The sequence below is a fragment of the Lytechinus pictus genome, chromosome 10 (assembly GCF_037042905.1).
Source record: "Lytechinus pictus isolate F3 Inbred chromosome 10, Lp3.0, whole genome shotgun sequence".
Lineage (NCBI taxonomy): Eukaryota > Metazoa > Echinodermata > Echinoidea > Temnopleuroida > Toxopneustidae > Lytechinus > Lytechinus pictus.
In genome coordinates, this window is record NC_087254.1 from 8,099,610 (window position 1) to 8,116,887 (window position 17,278).

A 17,278-nucleotide genomic window follows, 5' to 3' on the forward strand; every position below is an offset into this window, starting at 1 on the left:
ACTGTCCCACCTGTACTTATCTATGTTGGTGATCTTCACTGTAATTGGATTTCAGCATAGATTTGATGATTTTCCAAAGTTCAGTGAAATAAAGCTGTGCCCTATTTAGATCTGTAATGATGAAGTGACAATTAACCTTGGTTTTATAGGCTTTCCCATGAAATCAGTGGTTACTGAACTACTATCATTTAACTTAATGTAATAATTGTTAAATTAGGTCATAATTAATTGATTGAATAAAAATTGAATAAAAATTATCAATCCAGATTAAATCATAAAAAACTTAATTAATTACTTGTTGGGATGATGAATCATACTACAAAATTTGATTTTGATATAATCAAGTAAACAAAGAGCTATTCATAAATCTCTCAAGCTTTCTGTAATCTATTATTAAATCTAATTTCATTTTTTGTTTCCGATGGGGTATTTGTCATAGACGAAACATAATGTCATTGGATCATTGGTACACAGTGGATTAAAAGATTCATTTTTATTTAAAAGGTATAATCTTATTTCCTTATATTTTTTCTAACTTTACTAACCTATATACAATACATATAAACAAAAGAGATTATGATGGTAACTGATTTCATTGGGCTGGTACTAGCACATTGCGGCTTGTTATAGTGGGGGGGGGGCTAAATGTTCTGTGTAAAGTTTATGGAGAGAAGTAGGAAAGGCAGACTTTTGGAGGAATGGTCAGAATTATGATAGCTGATGTCTTGTGAAATAAGTTGTGTTAGCTCAAATAAGCATTGTGCCTAGGGCATTCATTGGTACATCCTACTAGGTGGATGTTTCATACAGCTCTTGGTACATCACTTTACCAAAGACTGGAACATGTTCTCAGGCGGTTAGTCAGCTAGGAGGGAATGTATCATTCAACACAAAAAGGGTCAAAAGTCATGCATTTTGTAACTAATGAATAGCTTTGTAAGACATTCACTCATCTACTTTCCTGGGGGCGTTTTCATAAAGCTGTTTGTAAATTATGCTAGTCTTTACGCACAACTGTTGACACTTTCTTTTGTTAAGTGACATACCCAAGAAAGGGTCATCAGTCATTCATAAGTTGTTTGTAACTTATAATCCGCTTTGTGAAACACACACCTGGGTCAAGTTGAGAACAATGTTGATTCCATATTTTGATGAAGAAAACAATGTGTTTGAAGATCAGTGGGAGGCAGAGTCAGAAATGAGAACCACTATACCACAAATATGTCCAACATTAATTCCAACAGTTTACTTGATAACACGATGGTGGCTTAAAAATTATACAAGATTGAGATATTTCATTTATTTAATTTCACTATATTTGTTCAAATGTTTAAAAAGGAATGTGCAAAAATTACAACAAAATACAAATAGAGGAGAGAGACCAGAAAAAGCTAAAACTTCTAATGGAGGTTCTGTATAAGTAAACAAGCAAAATCAAACTTCAAAACCCAGGCTATAGTAAAACAAAATATTTGTAAGATGAAGCTGCAAAAATGTCTGCAGGTGTTTAACATTGGATTATAGAATTGTGGCATTGTCTTTAGTGAACAGGGATTCGTACTTTGTCTATATGTGATGCAAAATTGTGTCTAGAATATATAAAATTGTGTCAGATTACGGGATGGTCCTACAGTCAATGGTTGAGATCAGAATGGATAATGCCAACAATTCATTGAAAAAAAAATAACCCCATGTCTGTTTTCATCAAATTGGAATTCCTTAACTTGTCATACAAGTTGTTATCTTTCTTAAAAAGTCATTGTTATTTCAAAAATTATTCTTTAATACCGAAATAGCCCAACCCTTTTAGGTTAAATCATCAGATAATGGATTGCACATTCTGAATATATTAGCCATGTCTCTTTAATGTCCTGTATGTAATGCTTGTTTATATACTTATCACCGTTTTGGCAGTGTCTTGTAGGGCACTGTGGTTTGGGTTGTGTGCTAAATCTCATATTTATGTCCAGAGAAAAATGAATGCCTCCCTTATAGCAATGAATCCCAGGAGAGACCTGCGGGTCATAGTGATTCAGTTCGCTTTTCACCTCCCAGGCACAGTTGACGCCAAATAAATAATAATAATGATAATTACTCTTTAAAATGTGATTCATTGTTCCAAGTGAACAGTGGCGTTATGAGGCAAAAAAAGCTGAGGTAGCAGAGTTGTGGATTTGAGTCACTATTAGTACCCTTGAGCGAGCAAAGCAAGCAAGGCAGAAATAGATTTCTTAATATTTGATATGGCAATTGTATTTCTACAGTTCCTTCTACACAGCTTCATTTGATCCTGTGACTATACTTCATGTTCAAATTGAAATATATTTTGAAAAATATCTTGAACATTGTTCTTATATTCTTTTCAATAGAATACTGTATGTAATTGAGATTTGTTGTGGTGTTCAAAAGGCATTTCTGGTGAAATGCTGTGGTATTCAAAAGGGCATTTGGGCCAAAACCTTCATGCCATTTCGCAGACTTCAAGTACTTTACAATGATTCATCATGATTATATTGACAAGGGATCTTATGTTTGTTTAATTATTTTGTTTTACAGCGCCTTCAAGTTCTCGGAATTTAAATCCCGCTGATACAGCCCCCCAGACCAGCGACGATTCTTCAGGGCTATTAATCGAACCATGGTGGATAGCCGTCATCTGCGTTCTCTTTGTCCTCATCCTATTATTTATTGTTGTTCTGGGCTGTCTATGCACAAGACCGCGCGAGAAGTCTTACGCGTGAGACCAGCTTGCCGGAGTCGGTTACCAAAGACATGCAATAGCATCGGAATATATATGTAGTTGATGATGGAAATTGACATAAAACAATGCTGGTAAATAGACATCCTTGTGATTTATGAAACTTGATTGTTACATTGAATGTGATGTATCAAAGTATTCAATACTTACAGAAAAATCTAACAAAGCTCTGTTTATAATCACTGAGCGAATAATACAATGCAATTTATATTCATTATATTTATATATATTTGTATATGTGCACATATATATAATCTATGTTGACATTTTGATGTCAGATCTATGATTTTACTTTCATGATTTAAAGGCTGCTCATACTTTTTATTGATTTCCTTTCAGGACCATAGTTTTTAAACTCAACTCAGACATGATTTTAGTATGAGCTGCATGATATATCTCTTTTTATATTAATGGATTCTTTGAAATGCATTTTTCCATATATTTTAGCTGCTTTTCCACTATCATTCTATATTTGATCATTGATTTTCTTGTAGTAGTTTTTGTTTGATGTATTGTTTATATTGATTTATTATATATGTTGTACATTTTTTTTCCATCTTTTCATTTCTGAATTATTTATCTATGTTAAATATTATGGAATTCAAAAGTTATATTTTATGTTATTCATTGCTCTTTCTATCTGCTTTGTATCAGTAATTCAATTGTTTTATCTGTATCTTTGTTTTAAGATTGACTTTGGAAAAGAAAATTTATTTATAATTTATTGTCTTCTTACTTGAATAGTGTAATTTTTTCTAGACTAAAGTTTATTATTTCTGATACTGGGGATGATACAATTTTCATTTATGCATTCTGTTCTCGTAATTACGGTAATATTATGGAGTGCGCATCATATTTTGAAGTAATGACTCTATGCACTTCCATTTGCTCAGTATTAGCTCAAGGGGGACTATGTTTTGATATATAGTAAATATGTCTGGAATTATTGCATTTAAGGTTTATAAAAGGTTTCACCAAAATTGAAGCTGTAAATATTCAACTCAGTATTTGTATAGAATTCAATGTATTTAATTTCATTTATGTACATGATACATTGAGAGATGAATAACTGATTTGCTAACATTTAATAATTTGTTTAATCCCCACAAAATTTTACTATCAAATAATTGGCTTTATATACAGTGCCATTTATTGACCCTTTTCAATTGAATTTGGTACATAAATATGTAGTTGTCCAAAAAGCAGTACTTAGTTTATTCCTACTGGTTGTCCTTCCAATTTCAGACCTGGGCCAGGTGACATGAAGCTTAGCGATTGATCGTTGGGCTGAATTTTATGACTGATCATACACAGTAACTTTATGCAATCAATTGTAGAAATCAACCCCACAATCAGTCACTGACATGTGTGAAACAGGGCCTGGGTACTGTTTCATTGATTAGTTTTCATTTTCTTAAAACTTACTATAATATGAGTCAGAAATCAAGAGCTTCCCTGTTAATCAAAACAAAGGGTTTCATTGACTTTGTTGAAGCCAATAAAAATCAGTACTGACTTGGACTTTAAGGACCTGATATGTGTTTTATTCAGATATACTTGTAATAAATTGATTCGAAAAGTTGTAGACAATTTAATGAGCTTAAAGAATGTTAGATATTTGTAAGGAATTCCCCATTTTATATTGTACATTGAGACTGCTATTGGTGCTACGATTTGCCTTGCATAGCAACACAACAGTTTTTCTCTACTTCCCATAATAGTTCTAGGTATGGTATATATCGATTTAATAGCTATGCATTGCAAGCATTTATGGTGTTAACGCACCAAATATAGTGAATTAATTTAGCGATTATATTTTTCTTTTATACTATCATGTGAAATAATTATTTTGTACATTGTATTTTTTGTTTTGATATTTTTATACATGTATGCATATTTAATAAAATGGTACAAAACCTATTGGCTAAATGAATATTCCGTGAATGTGTATCTTGATTCTTTTTGTCTCACTGGTTTTACGAAAATTATTGTATTAATATTATATTTATCATATATGATGTTGAAGGACAGGGGAGTGATGATGATGATGATGATGATGAGAAGAAGAAGAAAAAAAATCAGCAGAATAATTATGTAGATGATGAGGGTATGATGAAGATGATTTCTGCGCTTCGGAATCGTATACTAGATAGATGACGCATACTACATGCTGTGTTTTAGTATTATTATTATTATGATGATGATGATGATGTGGGTTGACAGTGGGTAGTGATTATAAAGATGACGATGAAGATGATGATTATGATGACAATGATGACGATAATGGTATTGATTATGCTATTTCAATTCTTGTAGAGAAACAATAACTATAAAAGATTAAACGTTTGAACGAGATTTTATGTGATAACTTAACTTTCATAACGACAAAAGGGTGGGGTAAAAAAAAAGATGTCCCATTTTTAAAGCTCACTTTTCATCTTGTTTCTAAAATTTTCACTCTGGCGATCTTGGATAATCTATGAGAATTCGAAATAATTATGTTTTACAATCTTTAAAAGCAGGCAAACCAATCAATTGACATAATTTTATCCGGCGACTGTCATGGATAATTTATTAAGTGCAAATAAGGCAAAAACAATGTAATCGCCCTTGTATTTAGTTGAATAAAAATAACATTGTCTAACGATGCCGGTTCATCCAAATTTTCCGATATTTTGATATAACACTGCCAATCAACATCGTTATCCTGCACTCCCAATACAAGCAGAAATGATGAAAGGCACTCATTGTATTATAGTTTATCATTCAGTGACTCCCATATGAATATTAAGTGCAAATATAAGCGTAAAAAACTAATCGCCTTGTATCTAAATGATAACAACGTCGAACGATGTTCACCCAGATAACACCTCTGAAAAGGGGAATTACTCATCTCTCGGAAGGTTTGATAACCCTGCCAATTAACATTATTATCCCGTAATTCAAATGCAAGCGTAAATAATGAAAGACAGTAATTGCACTCTAATTCATAATGCAATGTGTTATATTGTTTCGAGCAACAACAGGTAGAATTTAATTGCATCGGATGGGTAGTAAAGGCTTTGAGGTCTGAAGCGGTTGATCTTTCCCGCCAAAATGCTGTTATTGTCAGAAAGATTATTTTTCAGAGAGCGTCATAACAATGCAACAATCTAAGAGATCTAAGCATGTTTTGATTTTATTTGGATGATTAATTTTGTGCCGTGACGACCTGGCTTGTGGAGTGCTTCAAGATTATCATTTTGAGGTTGTTTCTTTTTCTTTATACATTTTTTTTTTTTTGTTGAATTTTATACGCTAACAATATCCATCACCTCGGATCAGCAATATCTTGGGTCCAATTCATAAATCTGTTTTTATTATAGCAAGTATTTATGGAACGGCTACCTGAAATAAACAAAGAGACCTTTATCACATATGAAGTCCCGTGTAGGGGGCGCGGAATGAGAGTGGTGGAAGACTGAGCATGCGTAACATAATAATTTGATGGTCATTTTCCCATTTTTTACATGTAATAGTGGAGCGGACTAAAGCCGAAAGCAGAGGTATGTTAATATTCAGGAAGATGAGGTGGGCCCCAAGATTTTCTGCACCCCCCTCTCACCAATCAAGTCCATCAAAAGACAAATTGATCGGGAATTTGATGTTAAAACCTAATATCACTGTCTTGCAATTAACCAACTAGTAGAATTGCAAATTTATTTTGGCCCAAAACGAAAACCAACTTACATTTCCTAATGTAAAAGTGACGTGTAGACTTCGAAATATTTAAGTCCCCCACATAAAAAAATGGACTGAAGTTACACCCCCTCTCCTGTCAGCCATGATGAACCATTTCAGCAGAACAGAGTCATCTCACTTAAAGTGGACATTTTGGTAATGGGATTATAACACCGGTACTAGTCATGCGTGCTTGATATTTCAGGCAGTTATCAGATACGCCTAATGGGTCGCGCTCAGAATTCTGCTCTAATTTACATGGGACGCACCATTATCAGATCCAATCATTTTGATTGGCTTAAGATGGTCACGAGAGTTTTATTCTTTACCATATATTGATTGTGGGTGATTCTATTTACACAGTGATGGTGTCAATTTAGATGATTTAATCCGAACTCACTTCAAGAGACCAACCGTCATAAAGGAGATGAATTTCGGGTGTTAAACATGTATTTATCTTTCTCGTATTCCCTGTTTAACAAAGGATTCGCCATTTAAACAGACATCATCAAAGTGGAAATATTTGTTTTTGTTTTTTGTTTTAGAAGAAAAACTAGTGCAGGAGTTTAATTCTTCCATACCTTAATTACTCATCCTAACGAGATACTGCTGCGTTAGTTTTTACAAGAATATCATGAAACTATTTTCATAATTGGCGGATTTTTAAAAAGAACCGCCATATCAGCACATGGAATATTATAACATTTCAGAATTGAATGGCTGACTGAATCGATGCTTCGCATTGTCTACGTTGAAAATAAAAAATGGTGAGTACCGTCGTTGTTTTTCTTTTCTTGATGAGCTAGATAAATCCTGATAATTTGAAAATGTACATCGTTTTTATTACATATGATAATCATCATTTACCGATTGTTTGATAATTAATTTGATCAGTAAAATAATAGATCATTCAATAATTCTGGGGTTTTTAACATGTTCTGAAAAAATGTGCTTTGATCGTATGAAGAAATATAAATCAAATCATAATTAAACAGAATATCTAACTCGTCTGAGTGGAGATGCCAAGGCCGAGTGGTCTACGACGCCTGACTACACACATGAGAGCCCAGGGTTCGATTCCTGGCACGGCGCTTTATACCCGAAAGCAAGACTTATCGATATAAATGCACAGAGCAGTGGTCACATTATTATTGGTATTGATCTGGTGGCTTTAAAATACACAACATGTCGGATTAGACATCATGAGTGTGAATTAATTCACATTTGGGGTGGAATTCGCATTATTCATCCAAGAACTATATTTTGATATCGAAATTATGACCAGTGACATGTTGCATCAAACTTCTAATTTCTGTCATGTACAGTTATTACCTCTGTCAACCTTGATTATCCATTGATTGTTGTTATGGCTTTTAACATTAATTCTTATAAACATATGATTAGTAACAATGCTGGAAAGAACATACTGTCACACAGTGTGATCACAGTGTGTTTACATAGTAGACTATGTGAACATATTATTCACACTATTAAAATGCTCAATTTCAACAGTGTGAAGAAACATTCACATTACCATTCACACTGTAGACACCTCGACAGTGTGACTGTTTACAGTGTGTTCACATGGTCGACTCTCAATTATGAATATGTTTAAAACATTGATTTCTTAGTGTGAAGGTGATTCTACATTGTGTTCCACACTGTTGCACACATTGTAAGACACTAGTTTTTACAGTAGGGAAGTTTAGTGCAAGGACACAGCGGGCCTATTTGTAGAGATAACCTTTTTCACAGAATGATCAGCCTTCATAACAAAATCTTTGCTTGAATCGATTGAATGGCTAACACCTTGCTGAATTATTTTTTCAAAGTGTCATTTTGAAGAGACTCAAGTAAACATTTGTTAAGATGGTTGAGGCATGGATTAGATAAAGTTCTGGAAAAGATTAGATAATATGATATGTATTGATATATCATCACAGCACTTAAAATTTAACATAAATGCAGTCACCCCATACAATTTTTCAAGATCGAAATCAGGATATGTTATTATGGTTATAGCAACATGCATTACAATGAATATGGGGTGTAGGCCAAATGGGTGCCGAAGAAATAAAACCAAAATGAAATAAAATAACAATTTAACTGCAAGCTATTGTATTCTTAAAGGGGAATCTTTAATATACGATTTGTTTTATTATAATCTTTCATTTTATATTAGAGTATTCATTCTTTGAAAATACATTGCGGCACAGCAGCAATCTTAACTGTTCCAACCAAAATTGACGGGGTGAGCTGGAATAATTGCAATCAATCTCTGGAAACGATTGGGCGGCCATGCATCCGCAATAATAAGGCTTATGACTGTTTAGCATAATATATCATGGTCACTGTGCGTGCCGAATCTATTCACATATTCATTGATTCACTGAGAGGGAATATATTTTAAATAAAATCTGTGAGTAGCGGAGGTGAGGGAAGTGAATCAAGTGGATGATTTGGGTGTTACCATGGTAACAACTCGTGGGTAGTAATTTATTTTTTCTTCAAATTATGAATGTTCACAGTTCTTTATATGGTGTCATGATCCGATAGCCTTGATAATTACAAATATTGACTGTTCATGATAGACAAGACCCATATGGGGACATTTTGAGTTTTAGAAGCATTGGGGGTAAAAGGTGGGAATTGGTTTATTTCACATGATTTTAATGTGCTGAATGTGATAAGACCAATTCCCAAGCCAATTTCTTATGTACTAACTACCTAATTTGCATAAACAATATGGCTGCCAAAATGACCATTCAGAATCTTGATTTTACGGTGTTCTTTTATAATATTCACTTTAACAGACATTAATACTTCAAAATACTGCATACATAATGGAAAATTTTGTTATTTCTGTTTGTGGTTTATTACTTATGCGAATTTATGCAAATTTTGCAATATTATGCTACAATTTGATTATTATTTTTTTTTTCAATTTGTTTCCCCTCCACAGGGATTTTATTATTATTCAAAACATAACAAGATATTTTTTCAATGACAAATCAAATTAATAACAACGAAATACAATACAACAGTAATTGTAACAAATATATAAATTGAACTGTCAGGTTTACATAATAGTAAACAATTTAAGGAACAAGCAAGGAGTAAATGAACAATAATATTCATATGTATCATTGTACATGGAAAGGGAACTGAACAGATCACTTCATGTAAACATGGCACGTAATTGGAACCATTTCTTTGTAAACTTTACCATTTTACAATTTGACTCTGCGATATATTTTTCATTCTTGAAATAATTCTGAAGTGCAAATTTGATATTATCAAAAACAGGTAATTGATGTTTTACTCTGGAAGTATAGATCATCTGTCGTATCACTATCAATAAACAATTTAATGCATAATTACTTGAACCTCTTAAACCAAATAATTTTTCTTTATTAGTTTCCAGTTTTAAGAAATATCCATTGTTCAAACCTGTCCCATATATGTTTAATACATGTACATTCACAAAGTAGATGAGTAACTGTTTCACGGTGTACATTACAAAAAGTACATTCTTTTTGTTGAGCTAAATTAATTTTAAACAATATTTCATTTGTATATAAAATATGTTGCATTATTTTGAACTGAAACCAACGTAAATTCACATCGGTAGTACAACTGAATCCAATAGAGCAATACGATTGCCATTGCTTGTCATTCATATCGAATATACACTTCCACTTAAGAAAACTTTTACATTCCACTTTTCTTTTCTTTTTAAGAATCGTATAGATGTGTGAACAACCTTTATTATATTTCATAACAAGTGCTATTGTATCAGGGATAATAGGTTCTTGGAACTTGCTAAAGTGTGTGCCATTGCTAAAACCGTCTCTTATAGCATCACATAATCCACGGTAAAAAAGAAAATTTATTTGAACATTGTATTTTTCCTTAAGGTCATTCAAAGAGAGGAAATTGCCATGTACATCTAAAATATCATTAACAAAACGAACACCCCTATTATTTAGAGATCTACTGTGAATTGAGCTATTACCTATTTTGATAAAATCATTGTTCCATAAGGGTTGGCAAGGTATATCATTACAGTGCATAGATAACAGTGTGCTATACGCTAAGAACATTTCTTTCCAAAAAGGATTTTTAATTTCGTGTGCCAGTCTAAAAAAATAGCTATTTCCCATATAAAGATCCAAGTTTTGCGTTTTATGCAAAAAAGACTGAAGAAGACAAATAATATTACCGTCAATGGAACCGTTTATCATTTTTTTCATCCAAGAAATTTTCAATGACTGGCAATGCAGATTTATGTCTATCATTTTTACTCCACCTTCAGAATAACTCTGAGACATTTGATTTCTACTTACTTTATCTGGTTTCTCTCCCCATATGAATCTATGAAATTGGGAATTTACATCTTTTAGAAATAACTCACTTGGATTCGGGAGAGAAAGAATTAAGTAGTTCAATTTAGACACATACAATGACTTGACAACCGTAACTCTTCCAAGGACCGTCAGGTAACGTCTTAACCATGAAGTCATTTGACTTTTGATCTCTTTAAACTTTTCATTGTAATTATGCACCGTCATTTTCTGAAGATCTGTACAAAAATATATACCTAAATATCTGAAGTATTCATCAAATACCCAATTCAAATTCCTATTGGCAAGAATACAGTCTTTCTTGTTCTTATATCCTCCAATCCATATTGCATGTGTCTTGATTATACAATTATATGTGTCTTGATTATACAATTTGATTATATCAGCTCAAACGTTTGCTATTTAGCATTGGCATCATTATAAATAATTGTATGACCCTTAAATATAATATCTTAGTCAATTTTTATGTATTTCTTTGTTCTTTGTATTTTTATGTATTTCTTTGCATTTTCAACCATTTGTGTCTTGTACGTTTGTTACAAGATCTTTCAAAAACTATTTATCAATGGCAGACAAATAATAAGCCTCAACGATTAAATTATTAGATAAACTTTTTACCACAATTGTTTATTGTGCTCTGGAAGAAATACACATACATGTTACCCACACCCACACCGACATCTGTATACAAAGTAATATGCTTGCAAGGTACACTAGGCAGGCCAAATTTAATAGCACATTGATGCTGATCCTGCATGTAATCATGACAATAAATCAAATATGTCGAACCCATAATAAAAGAGGGGTTTTTAATTGATAAACTTGTAATCATGCTGAAATTAGAGTTCTTGAATTCGATATATTCAATAATTGTATATATCCTTTATAATTCGATAACAGATAGTAGTAATATGTAACGTTAACATCTGTCAGGGAAGAAATTTAATGCATTTAATTAGACATGTTCTGAGTTTAAGATATACGCAGCTTGATCTTTATTCATAACATGCTAAAATTATGCAGTTTGCGCTCGCATTATTAATGTATGAACTTCCTTTTACATTTATTTATTTATTTATTCATGCATGTTCACAATGTACAATGTAAAAGAATACACAGATAATATATAAATATATATACATGAAACACAAGTAAATAATGAACATACAAAGGTGTTGCAACATAAGCTAAACGCTTGATTGGTTGAAGCACCTTTAAACTGGTTTTGCATCCAAGAAAACAAAATAAAAATGTAAGAATAAGGAAGAGAGGAAAGAAAGAGAAGAATGTAAAAGTGATAGACTGCCGAGATATAACAATTAAGTTTCAAATTGTTATGAATATATGGTATAGTAATTCAACAGAGTTAAATTCTTAATCTTCAGTTACGAAGAAAAGAAAAAAAGAAAACAAAATTACTTATATGTATACGTTACTAGTACTTTACAGATTCTGTAATTTTGAAAGGAGATTATGCTTTACAGCCAATTTAAAAGAATGTGAGGTTTTCAAATTTCGAATATTATGTGGAAGAGAATTCCAAACATCTGAACCACGGTGTCTGATTGATTTATGAGCTAATGCGGTGCGGGGATTAACCAAATGTATGTTCGATGACTGTCTCGTGCTATATGAATGGACAGTGCTGTTAGGCTGAAACATTGAAGAAAATGAGTCAGGCAGCATATATTGGCATTAAAACGAAACATAAATAATGCAGTTTGCAAAAAAATTATATCTTCTACCTTCAAGCACTTCAGCTTTACAAATAAGGGATTTGTATGGTCTCTGTAACCAAACCCAGTACATATGCGAACTGCTTTCTTTTGCAGGAGAAATATATTGGTAGTTGACACTTTAGATGTAGCCCAAAGAACATTGCAATATGAAATATGTGGCAGTACAAGAGTATTGTATATCATCAATAATATCCTATCATTAACAAATGTTTTTACCCTATATTATACACCAATATTTCTAGAAATTTTGGTAACAATATAAGTGACATGATAAATCCAGTCTAGATTCTGATTAACATACACATCTAGAAACTGTGTACACTGCCTTTGTTCTATTTCAACTCCATCTACTTTAATGCTTATTTGTTTGTTACCAGTAGATTTCCTCCCCTGAAAATGAACAAAATTTGTTTTTCCTAAATTCAGGGATAACAGGTTACTCCTGAACCATAATGTCAGCTTCGGAAGTTCTGAATTCAGTTTGTGCTCTAGAACATTTACATCACGATGTGAAATGAAAACATTAGTATCATCTGCAAATAAAGTGTAATGCAAAGCAGCTGAAACATCACAAATATCATTAATGTAAATGAGAAATAGTAGTGGGCCTAGAATAGACCCCTGTGGGACACCACATGTTAAAGGAGAAACATCTGAGTCAGTACCCTTGTAATGAGTATATTGTCTTCTAAGAGATAAATAACTTGAAAACCATTGTTGTGCGACACCTCGTATTCCATAGTGGTCCAATTTACAAAGTAGAATCGAGTGATCAAGCGTATCAAAAGCTTTGCTGAGATCCATGAATACACCAACAACATGCTCGCGAGCTGCTAAGGCAGTTGAAACACGATCATAAAACTTCAATAGTGCAAGGTCAGTGGAATTGGATCGTCTAAATCCATATTGTTCAGAATTCAAATACTTATGATCATCCAGAAATTTATAAAGCCTGTTATAGACAATTCTCTCTAACACTTTGGATAAACTGGGTAGTATTGAGATTGGTCTATAATTAGATACGGTCGCTGTATTGTCTTTTTTGTGAATTGGAACCACTTTGGCAAGTTTGAAACTAGAGGGAAATACTCCTGTTGACAAAGATAGGTAACAGATGTATACCACCGGGGTTATAATTGAACCAATAATCTGCTTTAACAAGGACGTGCTTAATTCATCATAACCACAAGAGTAACTATTCTTAAGAGTACGCACTATATTCAGAATTTCAAGATAATCAGTTGGCTTAAAGAAGATGGAAGATTGTGACGAGTTATGCAGGTATTTCCTAAAATCGGTACCATGTGTATCTATTGTCATAGCTTGATTTGGACCAACATTTGCAAAATAGTTGTTAAATGTATTTGCAATTGCATCTGCTGAGGTAAATTCCTCTCCATCATGAATAAACTTGTTTGGGGTATTTGGATTATTTCGCTTACCTAATATATCTTTCACAGTTTTCCAAGTAGAGGAAATACTTCCCCTTGCTCGTTCAAACTGTGAGGAATAATGTGACTTACGAGAGCAACGTATGATTGTAGTCAATTTGTTCCTATATTTCTTGTATTTATTTATATTTTCATCCGTTTTATCCTTAATACTACGCTTATAAAGAACATTTCTCCTCTTTATTGACTGCATAATGCCCCTCGTTATCCATGGGTGATATCCTCTTTTCTTATTGATTGATTTTTCATATGAAAAGTGTTTATTGAAAAAGAAGTGGAATCTGGTCCAGAAATTGTCATAAGCTCTATTAACATCACTAGTGGTGAGGACGTCCTCCCAATCTAATGAAAGTAAATCTGTGTTAAGATCATTGATCCCTTCATTAGTGATCCTTCTCCTCCCTTTACATGTATGTACATCTCGTATTTTCAGTAAATTGCCAAGTTTAAGACCATACATTATACAGAACACAGGAAGATGATCAGATATTTCAGAATAAAACAATCCAGACTCAAAATGACACTGAGACGCCTTTACAAAGATATCATCTATTAATGAAGATGAATGATTGCTAATCCTGGTTGGCTTGTCAATCATGATATTGAATGCATTTGAATCAACGATACTTTGGAAGCTAAGGGAGTGCTTGGATTTGGATAATAGATCAATATTGAAATCACCCATCACACAGACAGATTTACCAGATGAGTTAACAGTTGACATGAGGCATTCAAGATCAGCAAGAAAGTTAGTCACATCTGTGGTTGGTGGTCTATATATTAGACAAACTACACATTTTTTTCCATCAGGAAGATCAACCTCAATGCATAAACTTTCATCAGCTCCTCTCGTTAATGAGAGGTCGTTCCTAGTTTTGAAGGATAGAGATTCCTGAACGTAAAACATCACTCCACCACCCCTACCATTTGAGCGGTCTTTACGAACTTGATTGTAACCATCCGATGCAAAAAGTGGAGGTGATTTAGCATTTAACCAGGTTTCCGATATGCCAATTATTGAGCATTTAAAATTCAGTGAGGATAAAAGTATATCAAAATTTTCATGATTCTTTAAAATACTGCGAGCGTTGCAATACAAAAAACTTAAATATTGGGTTCGATTTGATTTATGGGTTATCTTAGGATGAAATTCACTAGGTACATAAAAATTACAGTTGTTGTTTTCTGGTAAATCATATTCTTCTTCATCCATATGAAGCTTTAGCAGACAATAACAGACCAAATATAATCATAACAGACAAATATGTGTTAACATATTTAGGGCAGTAGAAAGATGGAGGAAGAGATACAAGAGAGTAAAATAAAACTAAACTACTATATACAGTATATACATGTACTATAACTAGATTATGATGAACCATAGCTTGATAGTAACCACCCCATATCAAATTCTTTACTATCGATCTGCATTTAATCATGGTAAGAGGGAAGATGAATGAGGATATGATATGTACATGTGTTGTAAATATTTCAACCCCGGTTACGGTTTGTACATGTGTTAGGAATATCCATCACATCCCAATCAGGTGGATGTAATATTTTGAATAAGTGTTGAAAATATCAGTCTTTAATTAATTCAGTTGTGCAGATGCACAGAAAGTTCTCTTTTGTAACAGGAATGTTTTACTTGATATGCTTTATGCACTCATCAGTTCTGTTCTTTACATTTTGGGGGGTGCTTTCCTAGTTACGATAGGGTATATTAGGAGGTAGATTTTAGTTTATCAGGGAAAACCACCTTAAGCTAAGATAGACCATGGACCTATGAAAGCTGGACATTCATCGGTTAGTTAATGAATTCACTAACATCTGACTTTTATTGTCATGTGAATAACATTCTCTTCATATTTTATCTGCTGTGATACCATCATGGTCGCCGTCAACTAAACCATGAGTTACAGAAGCTTTCGGTGATTAGACATTTAACATTAGACAAATTGTATGCGCAGAAGGTAATAAATTACCTAAATTCTCTGAAATCAATGTGCAGTTCTGGTTTACAAATAAATATCTTAGTTCCGTTGTTTTTTTATTTGGGAAAATGTATGAATATTTCGAGATAGAGGCTGAAATGAAATTGATTGATTGTAATTTATAATCACATTTTAAAGATTTCCTCATGACATTCCAGAGAAACATGGTGGGTTTCTTGTAGGGGTCGTCCCCCTCTCGTTGTTAGTAAGGTCATTATGAGTGTGCAGAAGTGTGCAAATCGATAATAATATATTTGATATCACAAAAATCGTCTGCTTCTCAATTTGCTGCTCCAAAACTGAACCATCTTAATCGAAAGGTATAATCTGTTACAGGACATCAGCCAACAAACGCCAAGAAGAGGAAAAAGATTCCTTTGTAAAGATCAGATTCGCCTCGGTAACCGCTATTGTCAAAACACCTGTATGTTCTCATTAATATGCACATAATCAGGATACGGCGACTATGATTGCATCAAAAGAATGCCCGCGTTAATCGTCCATTTCTTATAGGTCCATGGATAGACCAAGAAGATTCTATGACACCTCCTTGGATAGACCATAGATCTCCGTTTAGGCAGTAAAAGTTATCTGAGGGAATCCACGTCGGTGACGAGACTACGAGCCCTGCTGCCACCCGGTTCTCCATCGACATGATACGCTATTCATGTCAATATCCGGGGCCCAGTCTATGCAGAGCAAATGTTCACACTGCATCCTATGATTTGAAAAGTGCTAGGGATGCCAGATTCCCATTGCGATGTACTTAATGGATGTCAAGAAGGCGTTTGATACCATAAACAGTCCGTCACGGCTGAAGGTGCTCACTTAATTCCTACGGTAAACCATGCTCCCTACCATCAATACAATCTTTGACAGTTCCTGGTGTTTTGCAATGACGGAAGGTGGTTTTAGTGACTGGTTTGAGCTATAGTGCGTCAAGGTTGCATACTTTCGCCAATTTTGTTTTGACATCAGCAATCAATTTGCTTTATATGAAGACGGTAACTGTAGAGAAAGTGATCTCCCGGCTCTACAATCGAAGGAATTCCCGACCTAGACTTTGATGATGATATCTCAGATATCATCATCATATATCAGATATCTCATCATATTATACCCTTGGCAAGGCATTTTATACACATTGCTGTTTTATCGTACATCAAATAAATGAAATTTCTATATGCATCATGAATACCAATGTGTGTAGTTGTTTTTAGAAATATGAAAAATAACATGTTGAAATCATGCT

The 17,278-nt window shown here is 33.3% G+C and overlaps 1 protein-coding gene across 27 annotated transcripts in view; it reads left to right on the plus strand.

Moving 5' to 3' along the window:
• Positions 1 to 4,691, plus strand: part of LOC129269699 (uncharacterized) — a 181,306-nt gene extending 176,615 nt beyond the window's left edge. For all 27 annotated transcript variants that reach the window (XM_064105260.1, XM_064105258.1, XM_064105259.1 and 24 more), the window contains one exon: positions 2,557 to 4,691. In XM_064105260.1, coding sequence (XP_063961330.1) covers positions 2,557 to 2,741 — 185 coding nt within the window. In that variant the 3' untranslated portion in view covers positions 2,742 to 4,691. The remainder of the gene's footprint in view (positions 1 to 2,556) is intronic.
• Positions 4,692 to 17,278: the final 12,587 nt, after the last annotated feature.